The sequence below is a fragment of the Cupressus sempervirens genome, chromosome 4 (genome assembly GCF_028749045.1).
Source record: "Cupressus sempervirens isolate cs-2001-9-10 chromosome 4, ASM2874904v1, whole genome shotgun sequence".
In the NCBI taxonomy this organism is placed as follows: Eukaryota; Viridiplantae; Streptophyta; class Pinopsida; order Cupressales; family Cupressaceae; genus Cupressus; species Cupressus sempervirens.
The window spans coordinates 366,365,168-366,385,911 of NC_143121.1; the positions used below are offsets into that span (position 1 = coordinate 366,365,168).

At 32.6% G+C, this 20,744-nt stretch overlaps 1 protein-coding gene across 1 annotated transcript; it reads right to left on the reverse strand.

Annotated features, from left to right (window-relative positions):
• Positions 1 to 2,237: 2,237 nt before the first annotated feature.
• LOC149561584 (uncharacterized) lies at positions 2,238 to 4,237 on the reverse strand. Its single transcript, XM_089825197.1, has one exon. The coding sequence runs from the start codon at positions 4,197 to 4,199 to the stop codon at positions 2,430 to 2,432; it is 1,770 nt and encodes a 589-aa protein (XP_089681323.1). The 5' UTR covers positions 4,200 to 4,237; the 3' UTR covers positions 2,238 to 2,429.
• Positions 4,238 to 20,744: the final 16,507 nt, after the last annotated feature.

Sequence of the window (20,744 nt, forward strand, 5' to 3'; positions counted from 1 at the left end):
GAATATATTATGAAGTTAGATATATCAAAGTCACATGGTCTAGAGTTACCTCCAGTTATTCCTTAATGATTTTGGTTTTGATAAGAAGGCTAGTTAATTGATCTCTCATCTAATTTCTTTTTCCTCCCAATCAGTCATTTTAATGGCTCCTACAACCCCTTATTCAAACCTTCTAGAGGGTTAAGGAAACACTATCTAATCTTCACCATTTCTTTCATTATAGTTAAATGCTTGTGCATATTTATTTCATCTTGGGTTGGAAAAAGGTCTTCTTTCTAGTGTTAAGCCATCCTTGATAACTTGACTTTCTCCCACTAAAAATTCTTGGAAGATACCATCTTCACAATGGTGGCTATCACAATGGTGGATACAATTAAAGAAGTGAAAATTTTGAAGAAAACTCTTAACTACTATTGTTTGGCATTTGTTCAACTTATCACTTGGGATGATATATCTATTTTCTTCACTAACACTACATATGATAGAAAAATTATAAGTTCTTCGATACTTTGTAGTTTGATCAAGTTTCTCTCTTCTACTTATCAACATCTCCCCCTCTTTAGAAACCCTCTTGATTCTTTTGGAGTGATCTTGTTAATATATTCCATAGAACGCTAGCTAGTTGGAAAGGAGCTTTATTGGGTCAAGTTAGTAAAATGTACCTCCAAAAGTCTTCACTATAGAATATGGTAGTTCATGCTCTAAGTGCTTTTAAAATCTATTCTACTTTTTTTGAAGCAATTGATAGGATTAAAAAATAATTCTTATGGTCTTACGTTAAGGAGAAGAACATACTACACTTAATTGCTTGGGTTAAAGTTTTGAAATCTAAGAAGGTTAGGGGTGTGGGTCTTAAGAGAATCACTTTTATTCTATTTTGCAAGGGTCTTTTTATATGGTCTAGGTTTCCTTCCTAAACTCTACTTTTTCATTTGGTTATCCTTTCTTAGGTTAGGGCTCTTGTTGCCATTAGTAAATTGCTTTGTTGAAAAGTCACTCTTTCAAAAAAGTTTGTCTTTTTTCTTTTCTTTTGGTAGTTTCATTACTTTTGGGTTATTACATTGTGCCCACATATGTCTCTATTTTGTGAGGATTGGGATCCTCTCTTGATTTACATAATTCAAACATGTACACATCTATATATTATGCCTCTTAGAAATCAAATTGATAGATTTTTTGGCGACTTAATTTTAAACACTTATTGATGAGAAGATATTTACAAGTTATGAAATATTTTAGAGGAAAGTAAACCATGTCACACATCTTCAAATATGAATCTGAAATAAATGTTCAATATGAAGTTCAACTGGCTAATTAATCTCACTTTTAATAAGAACAAGTTATATAGACACAAGTATTGTGGTGTGTAATAGGATGAACTTCATTTGCCTACTTAATTAACTTAACAATATGTTAATTACCTTACATTTAGGAAGGAGTAAATGAATCAATGCGCTCATACCTTCTAATTAATTATAAAATACAAATGCCCCTCTAATATACATTTGGATTATATTTAAATAGTATTTATTGAACATATCTGTTTTCTCATTACTTTTCCCTATTTCACTAAAAAATCTAGATTCTAAGCACTTTATACATGGCTTTTTCACGTAGTCCCTTTTTGTTGGCAGCATATTTTTAACAATTTAAATTCTTTTTAGTAAAATTATCGGTCATTTCTTTTCTGTTTATAGTCTCATAAGATTATGTGAATTCAATGATTTGTATGTGATCGAAGATTCTCTTTAATAGCTCACTTTGTTTGTTTTTTCCTCTCCCTTTGGTAGCCATAATGACTAATCAACTTTTCCACATGCAACATTATGTGTCTACTTATACCAAACTAGTAAAGGAAAGAAACATATTTTTTCCTTAGATGGGGAAGCATTCATTGATTAAGCATCATGTACCATTCTGGTATATTGTGAATACCCTTGTGAGACTATTTTTCTTAGATAAAACTATTATATGTCCTTTTATTTATGCTCTAGATAAAGTTGTAAATATTAAAGATACCTATCTAGTTATTAGTTATTTGTTGACCTATTTAGCCATTGCGAAATTAGAATATACATGATATCTATCTCTTCACTGAAAAACAAGAATTATTCTAAATTAATAATCGTAAAAATATGGTACTCATCTTAAACCAAAAACATTGCTTACATCCACTTATCTATCTTAAGGGTACAATCTACTTGAAAATGAACATGACTAAATATAGAATTGTGATCTTTATCTTAAGGAAACAAGCATAACTGTTAATTAATAAACGTAATTCATAGGAAAATAAACACATATGATATCTCCACTCATACATATACTATATGGAACTACTACATATACTATCTCCATTTGTGAGAGAGCTGAAGAATAGCTCGACTCTTATTTAAGGTTCCTACGTATTACTCCATATTTTCGCTTTCTCAGGCAGAGGCTAATGTAGGCACGTTAACAGCAGGGGACGGCATCATTATTACATCGGGTTTAATGGTTGAGCTATAGTTGGTTTTCTCGTCCCAGTACTTGGTCCAGAGCATCACTCCTCCATACTTTGTGGAGTCCTCGATCTGAGGAAGCACATCGGAGACGAGCACATCAGGCTCGATATAGCCGCCGGTGGAGACAAATTCAGGGGAGGCGGGAAGGCCGAGGTAGAAGCCCCGTGTTTGACCAGTGTTTACAGAGCTGTCGATCCACTGGTTCCACGCCTTCACTAGACTGGAAGCGTCACCATCGGCGTACTCGCAGATAGGGTTGTTGAAGAACTGGATCCACACGTAGTCGAACAGCCCCGTCTGCAAGGCTTTAGCGAGATAAACATCGGGATAGGGGCACTCCGGGGCAGCGCTGAGATAGACCTTGTTGGAGGAGGTGGTCAGATTGGCGATGGCCTTCAGCAGATCGTCCCAGTGCTCAGTCGATGCCTCGTAGAAGCCAAAGTCAATGCCGTCCAATACGGCGTCTCCGAGAGGCCTGGAATCCGACTTTCCTCCGAGAAAGTTCTCCCACAGATAGGTAGCCAGGAACTGTGCATGAGCTTCGTTTGCAACGGCTCCATCGAGCGAGAGGAACACCTTCACGCCGCGGGACTGGCAGTATTTGATATCATCATTCAGCGAGTTCGTTGGATGGTCTGCGACGTTCAGCTCCGGCGTGTCCCCGTTGTCACTGCTGCCATTGATCATCAGATACGAGACCACCACAATCTCGAAGTTGCCCGTTGCACAGGTTTGAAGAAGAGAGGCTTCAGCGGTAGTCTGACCCCAATATACGCCAATGTTTCTAACAGATGCATCGTCGCTTACGTTCACGTACGGTTTAATGATGGAGCTGTAATTGGTCTGCTCGTCCCAATACTTGGTCCACAGCGCCACCCCTCCGTAATTTGCAGAGGCCTTGATCCCAGGCAGCACCTCGGCGATAAGCTTTTCGGGCTCAATATACCCACCACTGTCAACAAAATCAGGCGCAGCCGGAAGCCCGAGGTAAAAGCCTCGTGCTTGAACAGTAGTCACAGATGTGGTCCACGTGTTCCATGCACTCAACAGATTGGAAGCATTGCTGACGTACTCGCAGGAAGGGTTATCGAAGAACTGGATCGACACGTAATCGAACAGTCCCGTCTGCAGAGCTTTATCTAGATAAGCATCGGGATAGGGACACTGTGGAGCAGCGCTGAGATAGACCTTGTTGGAGGAGGTGCTCAGATTGGCCAATGTCTTCACCAGATCGTCCCAGTGCTCCGTGGTGGCCTCGTAGATGCCGAAATCAACGCCGTCAAGCACCGCATCTCCAAGGGGCCTCGACCCGGTCTCTGGCTCCCCCCCGAGGAAGTGATCCCAGAGATAACTAGACAAGAACTTCGCATGGGCTTCGTTTGCAACGGCCCCGTCGAGGGACAGAAACACCTTCACGCCGCTGGACTGGCAAGACTTAATGTCCTCGTTCAGCGAGTTCGTTGAGTGGCCTGCCAGGTTGAGCTCCGGCGTTTCGCTGTTGCCACCGCTGCCGTTAATCATCAGATACGACACCATGACCATCTCGAAGTTTCCACTCGCGCAGGTTTCTTTAAGAGAAGCTTCACGGCCATCCTGACCCCAATATACGCTTATGCCTCCCGCAGAGGCAGACGTAGATATCCCGCTCCAGAGCAGAGCTGCCATCAGAGCAATTGCGGCCCCTCTCATTCTCATTCTTGGAGACTGTATGCTTGGAGACCTTGGTTTAAGCGGATGGGATAGGGCTCCTTATATAGGCTGTTTGGCTGACTGAAACCCTATTGTGGGCCTTCCTAACGAGGGATGCCAAAAATTCTCCCGTATATTCGGTTTGCAATTTGCATTGTGGTTCGATACAATAAGTGTTATCCAAAGTATTTAAACGTGCGATATATACGTATGTGTGTGTGAGATAAAAGAATTACAATTAAAAGTTACGAGAAAAATGAATAATTAAGATGCAATAATTCATACCAGGACTTATCAAGGTTACACTTTATAAATGACATATTTACAAGATAGAAACTTTGTAACTTGTTATTTAATCTGTTGCAGCTGATGGGCAACCTCTTTGTTCTTCTTGCATAACTTTTGGTACTAAAACAGAAGGAAAGCCACCTGGAAGAGTACATTAGAGGAAAGTCTTAGAGTACAAGTTCTATGATGAAAATTGTTATAAAACATAGCAGCACACTTGTTTCTCGAAATGCTTTTAAGGACAACCTGTCAAGTAGAATCAGCAATTACATAATCTTGAAAGCCAAAGCCATGAATGACTTCCTTCCAATTCAAATCACAATTGAAAATTGCAAATTAAATTTTTTAACTTAAAATAGTTATAGATTATATCACACACATTTAAATATATGGGAATATGAATTTTATCAGATTTCCATATTCTATTTTTGACATAATCTGTTTCTGGGCTCGATTGATTGAAACAGATCATGTATATGTCAGAATAGTTTAGATGTATTTAAGTTCAATATTACTGAAGATTTGATTTTTAATTTTAAAGATGGTCTCTAGGTGTTGTACTTTATGGGTGGAGTGGTTCATTATGGATATAAATTGCAGAATTTTCTTTATTGAAAATTTATCTTAAATAATCATGGTCCATAATATAGATAGCGATGTTTATAATTTATTGTTTCAATATAAATTTAAAATCAAGAAGAAATGAGAAGATAAAGCTTAACAATTAAAACTAAAAAAGAGTTGAAATTAGAGAAATGGTATCACATAAATTCGAGTTGTTTGAAGAATTCAACTGTATCAATTGAGACTATGGATATCTTCTTATGGCAGATATATTTCATGAGAAATTTTACTTCCCTTTCAAACTCTAAGAGTCATTTATGTTTGTATTAAAAAGTCTACTATTTACATGAATATTCAAAATATGCAGTCTTGCTTGATAATTGATTCTTTTATCTATTTTCAAAAAATATACTTATTACTATGTTAGAAATGTTGATAATCGTAAAACCTAGATTATGTATAAGTACAAATTCGTTATTTATTTTATAACATCAAGTTTAATTGATGGCTTATTTTATATTCATACATAAAATATAATTTAAGAAATCTAGAAATGTTTAAAATGAAATCAAATGAAGGCCTCTTATACATCAGTCAAATGATAATACGTCACAAATGCTGTCAAATATAGTGGCACATGTCCTAAATTAACTAAAAGACAAAACAAGACAGAAAATGTTCCATATGTTGAAATAATTGAGATTAGACTTATGTGTTTCCATTAGCTGTCAGGGAATCGTTTCTGAATTCTCAAATCAGATGCGAATTTGTTGTCGACATTTCGTAAGCATATCATTTTCAACTGGAAACAACACGCCGAGAAAACAAGAAAACGAATACGGATTGAGGTCCTTACCTTCAGTGTCGCCGGGTGTCCCTACGGTGGGTTTCGACACAAAATTTACCGAAAAATCAAAGGCGTCCATTTTCTCCGAGTGATTTTTATTAAAGTGCTAGACGACAGAAATGTTGAAGCCGTATTTTCATTTAATGCATTAATTCACGTGGTATGATGTTTACCGCAGCCTGTCCTAACCATCCATTTATATTTTGTGCTGGTTTCTAAGTGGAAGGGTACAACTTTTGTTTATATTTCATTTTAACTCTTATGTCGTTCTTTAGTTATTTACTTATTTATTTAAACTTTTATATTGTTCGCAATCGATCTGGGTGGTGTGAGAGTACTATGAATAAAATGATATATATTATAATATTTATTATGTATAGGGTATGTGTGATCCTTATCACAAATGTGTGGAATGGCAAGCTTAAATTAGTACTCTCAATAATATTATGACATATTTATATATTTGTTTATATTTCATTTAACTCTTATGTCGTTCTTTAGTTATTTATTTATTTAAACTTTTATATTGTTGTCAATCAATATGGGTCATGTGTATAATCTTCACGAGTCAAAGTACTATGAATAAAATGGTAAATATTATGATTTTTACTATGGATAGGGTACGCATGATCCTTATCACAAATGTGTGGATGGCAAGTTTAAATTAGTGCTTGCAATAATATTATAACATGTTATATATTTGTTTATATTTCATTTAACTCTTATGTCATTCTTTCGTTATTTATTTGTTTAAACTTCTATATTGTTTTCAATCAATCTAGGCCATGTGTATAATCTTCACAAACTTTTATATTGTTGTCAATCAATATGGGTCGTGTGTATAATCTTCACATGTGAGAGTACTATGAATAAAATGGTAAATATTTTGATTTTTATTATGGATAGGGTATGCATGATCCTTATCACAAATGTGTGGATGATAAGCTTAAATTAGTACTTGCAATAATATTATAACGTGTTATATATTTGTTTATATTTCATTTAACTCTTAAGTTTTTCTTTAGTTATTTATTTATTTAAACTTCTATATTGTTGTCAATCAATCTGGGCTATGTGTATAATCTTCACATGTGAGAGTACTATGAACAAAATGGTATATATTATGATTTTTTATTATGGATAGGGTATGCATGATCCTTATCACAAATGTGTGGATGCCAAGCTTAAATTAGTAGTAGCAATAATATTATAGTGTGTTATATATCAAATATGTCTACATAAGTGCTACACATTTCAACACATCATATTGGATTTAGATCAAGTTAAAACTATAGTTCATATATATTTTTAAGCCAATAGACTTCACTCCTAGATAATCATTCTATAGAATGTTCAAATTTTTTTATAGTCATACACTGCCAAATGCAAAAACTGTGTCTTGAAAGTTAAGTTAGTTAGCTTTCTTCATTAGAGCCATGTAGAAAAGTAGCAAGAGATTTGACGACTGGACCGGCAGTCCAGAAACATAGTTTTAAACAACTATAGAACAAATCCATATTTTTAATTTTTAATGATTGGAAGCAATATAAAGTTGAGAATTTTGCAATCTCCATTAATTCTTGTCCTCTCACTATAATACTTTTAGCTCAACAATTTTCGAGAAAATAGTGCATAATTTATTTTTATTAGTTTCCAAACATTCATTTAAATTTTACAATAAAAAACATAACCCACTAAATAATGATCTCTATATGAAATCAAAAGCATTTGATATATCATTTGTACTTAACAATAGAGAATTATATTTAAAAAGAAACTTTTCTTGTCATAGTTTTTATACTTTTCTTTTCATCATCTTCTCATGGGTGTCTTCATAACAAATAAATCACCCATTCTATCAAAAGACTTCTTCAATTAAAATCTTATTTTTTCTTCTTAACTAAACTGATTTAGTTCATACAATCACCAATCAACTCATATAGTCACTCATGGCTAAATTAGTTTAATAGAAACTCATTGACTAATCTCCATAGTGGATGCATAATACCACTGTGGAGTTAACATCCCACAAGGTTGCCTCTGCTCCATGTATCCCATAGTTTTTTGTCCCCAATGTTTCCTTTATAATTTTTATTGCATATGCTTAAATGTTATCTAGTCTTAATAAACTAATTTGGCTCAAATATAATCTTTTACAAAGAGAGAGCACACCTCTCATTGTTTGAAGCATAAGCAGGTTGCCAATATGGCATCACGTGTACATATATTTTTGGTTGCTAAGAAAATATTCCCAAGGTCAATGAACATGTGTGAATAATTATATGTTGTTTCAAAATTTTTAACTAAATGTAGACTTTAAAAAAAGATATAAAGCTAATTTTGTTTATGCGTCTCTCTCTCTCTCTCTCTCTCTCTCTATATATATATATATATATATATAATCAATTACTTATTCATGATAACAGTTTAGTTTCTTTCTATAAAACATTGCCTTCAAGTTTGATAACTCATGGACATAATGATGGTGATTATAGTTAATTGTATAAATTAATTTACATTAATATACAATTCTAGATTTCTTAAACCTAACCCTAATACAATTATGTATGTATTTAATTTTGTTTCTTTAACATGACATTTCAGATCCTTCAAAATTTTGAATAGGTGTATTTTCATTTGGGTGAATTGATCCTATTTTGTGCCCAATTCATTTTCCAGCATATAAAGCTTAGTAATTGAATGAATTATCTTCCAAATTTTATTCCTTTATCTATTTCTCTATTAAATGATCCATGCCTCAACACATTCATTAAATATAAAGTATAAGCACTTATCTATTTGACTATAAGTAATTTTTATATCTACAAATCAAAGAAAGTTAAAATTGTTCAAATTTTCTATATAAAATAATTAATAAATTTGTATGTAATTGAAATGGTTGAATTGTACATCATGAAATAGGTATTAGACATCAATGATTCTAGAGAGGACATAGCATTTTCAACTTTCTTTCCTCACAAAATTGCACTACTAATGCAAGCATGGACGCGAGAAGTACATATATATGAGCATCTCCTACACTTAATTGATTAGATACTATGATCATAGATTTGGGAGACATCATAGTTTTCATTATTTTATTTATAATATGATGATGTGTCATTGCAGTCATAGAATTGCAACAATATATTTTTTTAAAATGTTGACAAGAACATACCAACAATGATTGAAAAATTTCACATGCACTTAACTTAGCTTCCACACACACAATGAGCTAAAGAGCTCATGTACTTTAGCTCCACGATTTGAGGCATGAGGCCATACTAGAATAAGAATCCCACCTAATTGATAGAAATGATTTACCAACTTGAAAGACCTACCCTCTTCTTCACATTGAGTGCTCTAGAAATGAAATGGCTAGATCTACAAAGATTATTGATTGATGATATTCCAATTGAAATGCAAAAAATGGAACATCATTTAGAACTTTGGATAGTGTGGTTAATAATTCTCATATGACATCATTATATCTTCACCAACGGTTCACAATATTTTATAAAGAACCAATTGATAAGGTACTTAGCACAATAGATTGGTGGTACAAAATTGAATCGAAATATCATGAAACTGGACATGTATATAGATTTATTTGGCTTCCAAATAAACAAAATATGGACAAAATTAAATTGATTAATATATATAGAAGTCAAGAGTGCAAGGCAATATTTTGATAAATATGTCAGTACAAGGAATCCTCGAGATGCATCTCATAGAGATAATATCATGTATCAATCACCATTGGACAACCCTTGTTTTCTAGACACATGATATTTGTATTGCAAACCTTGTCCATGATTATGAAGAGTTAGTCAATCAAATACAAAGACATAAAAAATGTAGTGAACAAATGTGTCTACGTAAAAAGTGTAATAAGATAATATGCCACTATAAAGCTCCATGGAAAGAACAAAAAATTTTTGCATTATCCTATGATAGTATTGGAAAGGCTCAATATGAACCTACAAGAAATGATGATTGACTAAATATCCACAACGTAGGAATGCTTTCAATTTGGAGGTCTAATATTGATTGTTAACCTGTTGTTTCTTGGGCACGTGTGCTCATGTACATTATTAGCATGCAACAAAAGCTAAGAGACAGTCAAAGGCATGTTCTGAGAGGCTTAAATGAATATCTTTGACACAAAAGCTAGATGATGTGACCCTCATATCATACCAAATATTTTTGCATGAGGTTATTGTAGAGAGAGATATATGCGTACAAAAAAAATGTCACAAGTTGAAAAAACTCCCCCTTGTTGTGCATAGTAGGCCTTTTATCTTTTGCAAATTGGACATAAAGTGTTGTGCCATATCACTAAAACATTAGAATGTAACACTATACAACCTAACTACATATATTCTTATATTGATCATCCACTAGTGTTAGAAAATATAACACTACTTTAATCTACCAGGAAATATTTACATGCAAAAAATGACAAGGGATGCAAGTAGAAGAAAATAATAATGAGGCAATTGTTAATGTATATCCAAAGTTTAACACAATCCTAGAATGCACTTCAAAACACTTTCAAACATTTTTCTGGAGTGAGCTATTATTATACAAATAGTTCCATAATATAGAAAGAGATATAGGCCTCAGAAGATACATAATAATCATAAATTGGATATAGTTATACACAAAGGGATCTAATGCATGGCATATAAATTGCATCATTAAAGAAGAAAGTAGTTTAAAAGAAGAAAACAATATTTTAGAGAAATGTGTAGTAGATAATAACGTAGATGGAATAATGGATATAAAAAAATAAGAAGTCCTCTCCCAAATGGACCCAACATGTACTATATCACTAAATGACCTTTATCTACTTTATAAGCATGATTTTGATAAAAGTTATAAATGGGATCATAGTGAAGTTGCACAAAATTTACATTACATCACTACACATTTCATACATGATAAAAAATAGATGGGTTTAGTGAAGCTACATAGACAATAATTAGGCATGATATGTTGCTATTGTCACCAAATAGAGACTAGCACTAGAAATTATTGACGAGCATAAAAAATTTCAACCTAATAAACCATTACACATGACCATACACGACAATGTAGGTACATGGAAAATTTACTTAATTTCATGTATAAAAGAGGTATTCACCAACCCTACATCACAAAGTAGTAGCAAATTACTTACACTAGCACCAATAGGGGTAGTAACATTTAATATACATTCAAGTCTCAAAATATATATTTAAGAGAGACAACCAGTATAGAATGAAGAATTAACCACATTATAGGAATAAATAAAATATATTAAATATATCCTTATAGACAAGATGAGCTTCGCAGGACCAAAGTTTCTTCTCAATGTTTATAACAGACTATGTGAAGCCTTCCCCCATCGACAACATGTATATTTTGGTGGTGTTTCAATGATATTATTTGGTGACTTGTCTAAATTACCATCTGTGATGGACAAACCAATCTTTACATCACATTCTAATGCTAATTTATTGTCGAGCCAATTCACAATAGTTGTCACTTTGTAAATGATTTTTTGACAAGCAGGAGACAATAATATACATGAACAATTCTATCAAATGCTACATAATATCCAAGATGTGAATCCAATAGTGGATGATTGGAAGCTATTAATGACATGTACAAACATACACCCAACACCATCTAAAAATACAACATTCAATCATTCTACACACTTATTTGCAACTAATGATTCTATAAAACTATATAATAAGAAGATGTTGAAATTACTGAATTCTCTAGTTGCATTATGTATGACATTGTATTCTCTACATGGAAACAATGATACTGTGGCAGGAGAAAAACTTGAAAAACATGTGCTCCTTTGTAAGGGAAAATGCATCATGCTTACAAAAAATATATGGATAGAGATTTGATTCGTAAATGTAATTCTTGTTGAGGATGTTGCATTATTTATGACAAGGATGTAAACCACTCGGTCTTCAAATGTTCATTAACATGTGTTTTGATAATTATTGTGGGCCATCATGGGATGGACATGATCCAAAGACCATACTAGTTATTCCCATCGCATTAGGAAGCCTAAGACAACTCCTAATCACTATGTCATAGGCTATTTCTGTACATAAATCACGAAGGCTAACATTGTCAAAAGCAACAATTGACACAGGTAGAATAGAGAGATAAGGGATGTCATTTATAACTATTTTAAGAGTAAAAACCCTAATTGATCTTAATATTCAACCTATTTTTACCTTTTAAAGGTATGTTAAAATGAAAAACAACCCATACACAATTAAATGGAAGAAAGACGAATCTCACCTCAATCAACTAGCAATAGAAACAAGATGTAACTATTTGCATCCATGAAATAGAACTAAATTAATTTATCACTGTCAACATAAGCCTATAAGGGTTAGTGAAAAATCACCTTACAATAAATTTTGTAACATCATCTTATATATCAAACTATTATCATTATCCTTGCACCCTTCAAAAGTGCAAGTGCTAGTCTAGTAGATTATGCTTTTTTCTATATGATTTATTTTTAAATTATAGTTTATCATATATCTTCATGTTTAATATTCTTTTAAAACTAATGCAATTTTGGAAGAGTTAGAGAGTTTTGATAACTACTAAAAATATCAATGAAGGTAATAATACAATTGAATATATCATTAGAACAATCAAAGTTAAACTATGTTTTGTTTTTTATATTTTTGAGTTATCAATTGTGAGATTCATAAATGAATTTATGTTTTTGTTATGTGAAGCTTAATTAGACTCAGAGGTTTACTTGGCATAGATTTTTCTCCATATGGTTTCTATGGGGGTTTGGGGGTTAGTACTCCTACAAGGTCCTGAGAAACCACTATTTTTCTTACTGGAAAATTTATTCTAGCCCTAATTTTGTAAGTGGTAAAAGATTGTATAAAATTATTAGGGTTAGGAATTGCACAATGCAATGGTGATATTGTTACTTCTTGCATTGGTATTGATCTATAAGAGATTATAGATTGTAATCAAGTTGTAATCATTGGATCATAATAATATTGTACTTGTTGTTTGGTTGACATAGCCTAGGGTTTGGGAGAACCATGTCAAATATTTGTGTCTTGTATTTTGTTTTGTGTGATCTATTATTTTATGATATTATTTATATTTTTGCATGTAATTTTTATTTTTGTTTGAGGTTAATCCTAACAAGTGATATTAGAGCAAGACAATCATCATTTTTTTAATTTATTTTTTTAGTGATCCTCTACATGAAGGTCTCATGATTGAGTGGGAGTGATGGTAGACGAGGGTAAGCTAAAGGTGCAGTAGTTTAATGAGTAGAACTGCCAATTATAGAAGATGCAAATGGAAGACTATCTTTATTAGAAGGATTATGGAAGCCATTGGAAGGAAAATCCAAGAAATAGGGAACTATGATAGATGAGAGGTGGGAGATTTTAGACAAAAAGGCATTTGGAAGCATTTGATTATTCTTGGCACCATCAGTGACATTTAACATTACAAAAGTAAAGATGTTCAAAGAGTTGATACAAACCCTAACAAAATTGTATGAGAAGCCCTCTACTTCAAACATGGCATTTCTCATGAAGCATTTATTTAATTTGAAGATAAAAGAAGGTGGATCTATTGTGGATCATTTAAACGAGTTTAATACTATTACTAGTCAGTTATCTTCTGTGGGCATTAATTTTGATGAAGCAATTAGGGCTTTCTTGATTTTATGTTCTTTGCCTAAAAGTTGAAATGGCTTGGTAATTTTTGTGAGTAATTTTATTTTTGGATCTAATACCCTAAAATTTGATGATGTGATTGGTGTTATTTTGAGTAAAGAAACTCGTAGGAAAACCTCAGGTGGATCTACAGTAGGAAGTGCTTTGAACACACAAAGTAGAGATAGAATAACTAAAAGAGGAAAGAATTCTAGAAATCATAGGGAATTAGGAGGAAAGTCAAAGGGAAAGAGGTCTCAATCCAAAGGACCAAGAGGTTATTGGTACTGTGGTAAACTAGGGCATAAGAAGAAAGATTGTTGGACGTGAAAGAATAATGAAGGAGATAAATCAGACGGGAACAAGGAGACAAATGTGGTAAGTAACAAATCTAAAGAGAATGTCTTGCTTCTTTCTTTAGAAAGCATTGATGATTCATGGGTTTTAGATTCTAGTGCTTCATTTTATGCTACACATCATAGAGGTTATATTGATTATGTCTAAGAGGATTTTGGGCTTGTTTATTTGGGGGATAATGAACCCTATTAGATTGTTGGAAAGGGAAAAGTTAAGATTAAGTTGCAGAATGAGAATCATTGGCTACTACATGAGGTAAGACATGTTCCAAGGTTGTGTAGCAATTTAATTTTAGTAGGGAAACTTTGTGATGAGGGTTGTGTAGTTACTTTTAATGACAAAAAATTTGAAGGTTTCCAAAGGTTTCCTTGTAGTAGCAAAAGGTGTAACAATAGGCATCTTATATCTTTGTATATGTCATATTGTTCCTTCTACTTTGATTATTTTTTTAAAAAAAATGAATGTTTAGGAACAATTTCTACAATTGAGCAGTGAGAACAAATAGCTGTTGTAGATTCTGATATAGCATTGTGGCACAATAGACTTGGGCACATGAGTGAGGAAGGTATGAAAGTACTTCATTCAATAAAAGTTTTACCAAGTCTATAATGTGTTAGATTGTGGTGACTGATTAGGGAAGTACTGTACATACTCCATAATTCCTATTTTATAAAATTTTTGGATCAACATGTAATTATTAATTATAACCCTAAAGCAATAAAAATAATTTTATAAAAGGGCTTAGGGTTAGGGATTGTTTCAATGTGGGTGATGCAAAAATTGGTTCTTATAGTGGTATTGAGTTGTAAGGGATTACATATTGTAATCAAGTTGTAATCACTAGATCGTAATAATGTTAGACTTGATGTTTGGTGGACGTAGCTTAGGGATTGGGTGAACCACATTAAATCTTTGTGTCTTGTGTTCTTTTCTATGTGATCTATTATTTTTTGATATCATTTATATTTGGATGTAATTTTTATTTATGTTTGTGGTTAAATCCTAACAAAATGTGTTAATATGGATTTATGTGAAAGTTGTGTGAATGGAAAATAAAAGAGAGTGGACTTTGTGAAGAGTGGGAAGGAAAAGAAAAGTAAGAGATTAGAGCTTGTGCATATAGATGTATGGGGACCAACTCAGGTATCTTCCCTTAGTGGGTCTCATTATTGTGTTACATTTATTGATGATGCAACTAGAAAAGTATGTGTTTATTTGCTTAGAAAAAAATCAGATGTATTTCAAAATTTTAAGAAATGGAAATGCTTGTTTGAAAATGGGACTGGTAAGAAATTAAAATATCTTAGATTTGATCATGGTAGTGAATATTGTAGTCATGAATTTGAAGATTATTACTCCACTAATGGTATTCATAGATAGAAAATTTTTTCAAGGACTACATAGGAAAATGGAATGGCTAAATGCATGGAAAAGAATATAATGGAGCATGCAAGAAGAATGAGGTTGCATGTAGGGCTCCCTTTAAACATGTGGGAAAATGCTATCAATATTGTTATATATTTGATTAATAGAGGTCCCTCTACTCCTTTGGACTATGATAGTCTAGTGGAAGCATGGACTGGTAAGATGGTGAATTATTCTTTTCTCAAGACCTTTGATTGTGAAGCATTTTCTCATATAGATTCTAAAAATAGAATCAAAATGGAAGCTAAGTCAGAGAAATGTACATTTTTTGGATATGGCATTGATGAATTTGGTTATAGGATTTGAGATTTTTAAGGCTATAAAATTGTAAGAAGCAGGGATGACATACTTAATAAGAAAGTGTTGTCAATGATTTGTTGCAGTAGTATGAGAAGGAAAAAAAAAATATGTAGTGCTAGATGATGCTCCAAAAGATGATTTTCCAACAATTCCTCATTATTTGAAACAACCACAACAACATATACTACACACCCTAGTAAATAGTAGATGGTCAACAAGGCTAAGTAGACCTCCAGCAATATTTTCTCCTTCTTTGTATTCTATTTTACTTACTAATGTTGCTAAACCTAAATATTATTATGAAGTTGTGTAGGTGGATACAAAGATTTAGTGGGAGTCCACAATGAAAGAAGAAATGAACTTTTTTTTTTGAAAAATAACAGATGAGATTTTTGTAAGTTACCTATAGTAGAAGGGCTTTATAGGTTGAAAGAAGAGGATGGAGGTAAGAAAACATTTAAAGATGGGTTAGTTGTAAGGCAATTTGCATAGAAAAATGGAATTGATTTTGATGAGATATTTTCTCCTAATTTAAAAATGACTTCTATTCACACTATTTAAAGTATTATGGCTACTGAGATTTGCATCTGGAGTTGCTTGATGTTAAAATAACCTTTCTTCATGGTGATTTGGATGAGGAGATATATATGACACAACCATAGGGACTTGAGGTCAAATGTAAGAAGAACTTAGTTTGCATATTCAAGAAAAGTTTATATGGATTAAAGCAAGCACCTCGGCAATGGTATTTGAAATTTGACAGTTTTATGCATGAGCATGGATATAGTAAGTGTCATTAAAATAATTGTGTTTATTTTAAGAGGTTAGATGGAAGCTACATTATTTTATGTCTATATGTTGATGATATGCATGTAGCTAGGTCTAACATGGATCACATTAAGGAGTTGAAACACCAATTAGCACATTAAATTTCTATGAAGGATTTGGGGGCAGCAAAACCAATCCTTTGTATGAATATTTGTAGAGATAGTAAGAACATGAAATTGACATTATCTTAGGCTAATTATATTGCGAAGGTGTTGCAATAGTTCTCTATGGAGAATGCTAAAACTGTTAGCACACCATTACTTGGTCATTTAAAGTTGACTAAGGAGATGTGTCCAAAGACACAAGAAAAGAAGGATAAGAAGTCCAAGGTACCTTATGCTTCAGTTGTAGGAAGGTTGATGTATGTTATGGTATGTACTAGGCCAGAAATTTACATGCAGTGGAAGTTGTTAGTAGGTATATATGTCATCCAAGAATTGAGCATTGGAATGTATTCAAATGGAATCTCATATATTTGAGAGGAACATCTAGTAAATGTTTACATTTTGGAGGGCTCTACTACTCATTTGTAAGGCTATTTTGACTTGGATTTGGTAGGGGATATTGATACTAGGTGGAGTACTATAGGTTATGCATTTATTGTTGGTGGGGCAACAATGAGCTAGGTTGCTTAGTTACAGAAGGTAAATTCTTTATCCGCTATAGAGGCAAAGTATGTTGCTACTACAGAGGCATCTAAGGAGATGATATGGCTTGAGTTCTTCATGGAAGAATTGGGAAACCCACAAAGAGATAATTCTTTTTTCAGAAATAGCCATAGTGTCATTCATCTTACGAAGAATTCAACCCTACATTCAAAGACAAAACACATATAGCAATAGTACCATTTCATTCAATCAGTTTTGGATGATGGACAATTAAAGCTGGAGACAATACATATAGATGATAATCCAACAAATATGTTTACCAAGGTAGTAATAAGGGAGAATCTGAACTACTCTTTAGCTTTGGTTGATCTTCTAGATTGAAAAAAATATAAAATGATAGCAGAGTCCAGGGTGGTTTGATATTCCATTGGGAGCTATAGGTTTAACAATTCTATGATCATTCTCCAAGTGCAAGGTTATTGTTGTGGAGTCTGACGAGTCTCCAAGTGGGAGATTGTTGTGATGTGGAGCCTAATCAGACTTAGAGGTTTACTCATTGCAAATTTCTCTCCATATTATTTCTACGAGGGTTTCGGGGTAGTGCCCCCAAGATGGGGTCAAGGGGTGGAGCCCAAGGTACACTCATTATTGCAGTATAAGGTGGAGTTGAGGGGAAATACCCTCATAAAGGTTTTTGGGGGCAATGCCTCCAAAGCCAAAAATGGCCTTATATTGTAAAATTTGTCATCTATTATCTTTCCTATTGGACAACTTATTCTAGAACAAATTATGTAAGTGGTAAAAGCTTGTATAAAAGGGTTAGGGATAGGGATTTCATAACATGTAATTGTGGTACTGTTGCTTCTTGTAGTATGATTGAGTTGCAAGGGATATGGATTGTAATCAAATTGCAATCACTAGATCGTAATAATATTGGACTTGTTGTTTGGTGGATGTAGCTCAAGGTTTGGATGAACCATTTTAAATCTTGGTGTCTTGTGTTCCCTTCTATTTGATCTATTATTTTCTAATATTGTTTATATTTGCATGTAATTGTTATTTCTATCTGAGGTTAATCCTAATGTATACATCATTGTTGAATTATTATTTTAAACCCTGGAGTAATTGCTCATTTGTTCATAAAATTATACATAGCATAATTAGTTTCACAATGATATATTTCAAATATACTAAGTTGTCATTCTTATTATTATTAATTTCGTAACCATTCTATGATGAAAGAAAGGGTGGAGTGGAATAGTGTGAGTGTGTTAATGTTAACTTTTATCATTTTATGTTTAATTTGACAACCATCTACTTGACAAAATTGTAGATTTTATAAGAAAGAGTAAAAGCATCTAAAGATAATTTAATAAATGCTACATAAATGAATAATATTTATTAAAATAATAATGTTTTGAGATATAAATTATTGACTTTTTAGAAATTAAAATAAAAAACTTAAGTTACTGAAAATATAAATGGAGATAAACAAAATATAAATAGGTTAAAGTGTAGTAAATTAAATTTTAATAATTTTGCAGTGGACATCTATTGGCCTTTCTTTAGATATATCTATTTAAAATATCTATACTAGTTCTATTATATTCTAGTCATCATAACCTACTATTAGTTTATGCTAACTTATATTCACCGTGTAATTAATTGATGAAATACTAACATTACAAAATGTGTTTTGGTTCTTTTAAAAACATATATTTAACAATTCTCTATACAATCGTTAGCCTACTTGGAATAGATAATAATTCTACATCTAATATGTACATTATTATACTTTTCAAAGTCTCACACCTTGTAAGGCCTTCCATCTTGATGTACCATGTAGGAAATGTATATAAAAGGTTAAGAGGACAAATAAAATTTAATGAATTCAAAATAAGTATAAATATAGTCTCAACTCTACAAAATAAAGAGATAACTTCAACTTGATCAGAGAGAGGACAAAGACCATTCTATAATGATGTCTTGTGAAAGACCTAGTTAGTTTCTTTGATGTTTATGAAATTCTTGAGATTTAACAACCTAAGACCTAGCTATATGATTTATTAAATTGAAATTCATATTTTATTTTATAGATACTAATGTGATTGAAAATAAACATTAAAAAAAAGGTTCATTAAAGGTTTTTTTTTGAAATCATAGATATACTAAATAATAATAAAAACTTAAGAAATGAGATACCTCTTATATCATCTTCAAATGTAGGCACTTCCATGTTAAGAGAATTTATCCATTTGAGTAAGTAGTCAAGGGTCATGTCAAGTTCCTTCATTGGGTCTTTGCATGGATCTAGCTTTTTCAGCTATTCTACTTCTCTCCCCTATTTATGGCTTCTTTTTGACAACTTTCTCAAAGAAACTAGAGACTTTGACTTTTTGGGTCAATGAATACCTGAAGGGTCATGGTCAACCTTGACCCTGACCTAGGTCAAGGATGACCTTGACCCTAACTTGTGGCAAAGTCAACCTCAACCCTAATCCCAGGTCCAAATTTAAAGTTTTAGAGGTTTTGTGATGCCGGGCTTCGAAAAGTTTCATTTTCCTGCTTCTGGGTTAGTTACTTTGGGTTTCAAAATGATATACTCTTAAATTTCATTTAATCTAGGTCCATTTCTAGGGGTTAATATTTATTGTGATTTAATTCTCCAATGTCAGCCTCTCTAGAAGTTTGTGCCCTCGATCACTATATAAGGAAGCCTCGACCTCTCATTTTCTATAATGCACATGAATAGAAGATAGCATGAAACTAGGAGACAAGAAATTATGTCAAAAAATCCATTATCAAGAATTAAAGCATTCAAGAATCCAATTCATCAAGGAGATCCATTGTTAGCCATTGAAGGATTCAATCTCTATGGAGTGCTCTTGTTAAAGATTTCTCCATCCACTTTCATTCAAGCTTCTTCCTATGCTAAGATCCATTCAATATTGGTGTTTAAGATCTAATTTCATTGATTTGAGACATCCCACATTCATTCTACATTCATATGGAGCATCCATGCTTGTGGATTCAAGGATTTGAATCCTCCACAAGGATATCAATATAAGAAAAGTGGATAGTTCCTTTTACTTTCTTTATTCATATTGCAATTTCAATTAAATTTCAAGGTTGATTCCAAATTGGGGTTTGACCAAGGGAAACCCACCATCCAAAAAAAAAAAAACCATTTTTCCTATAGGTACATGTATAGGATAGTGAATTGAAGTGCAAATATAGATACCTTTTTGGACGAACTTTTGAAATTTATGAACAATTTTTTTTATTGGAGAAATGTAGGTCAAGGTCAATTTTTTGGGGTAAAATTTTACCTTAATTTAAGATTTTGTCTCACTATTTGGGTCAAGATCAACCTACCTTCAAAAGGACAAAAGTTTTATGGGTTTTCTCTGTATCGGTATTTCTAGTCTAAAGCAAGTTGCAAAATTTTTTGAAACTATGCATAGACATCAGAAATCAACATTTTATAGATTTTTCCTACTTTGAGGTTAGTAATTGTCTTTTATTCATTCAAAATTTCAAGTACATACTTTCTATAGGAGATTATAGGATTTCCCCCTTTCTTCATATTGTTCATTGTTTAATGCATTTTTGCATT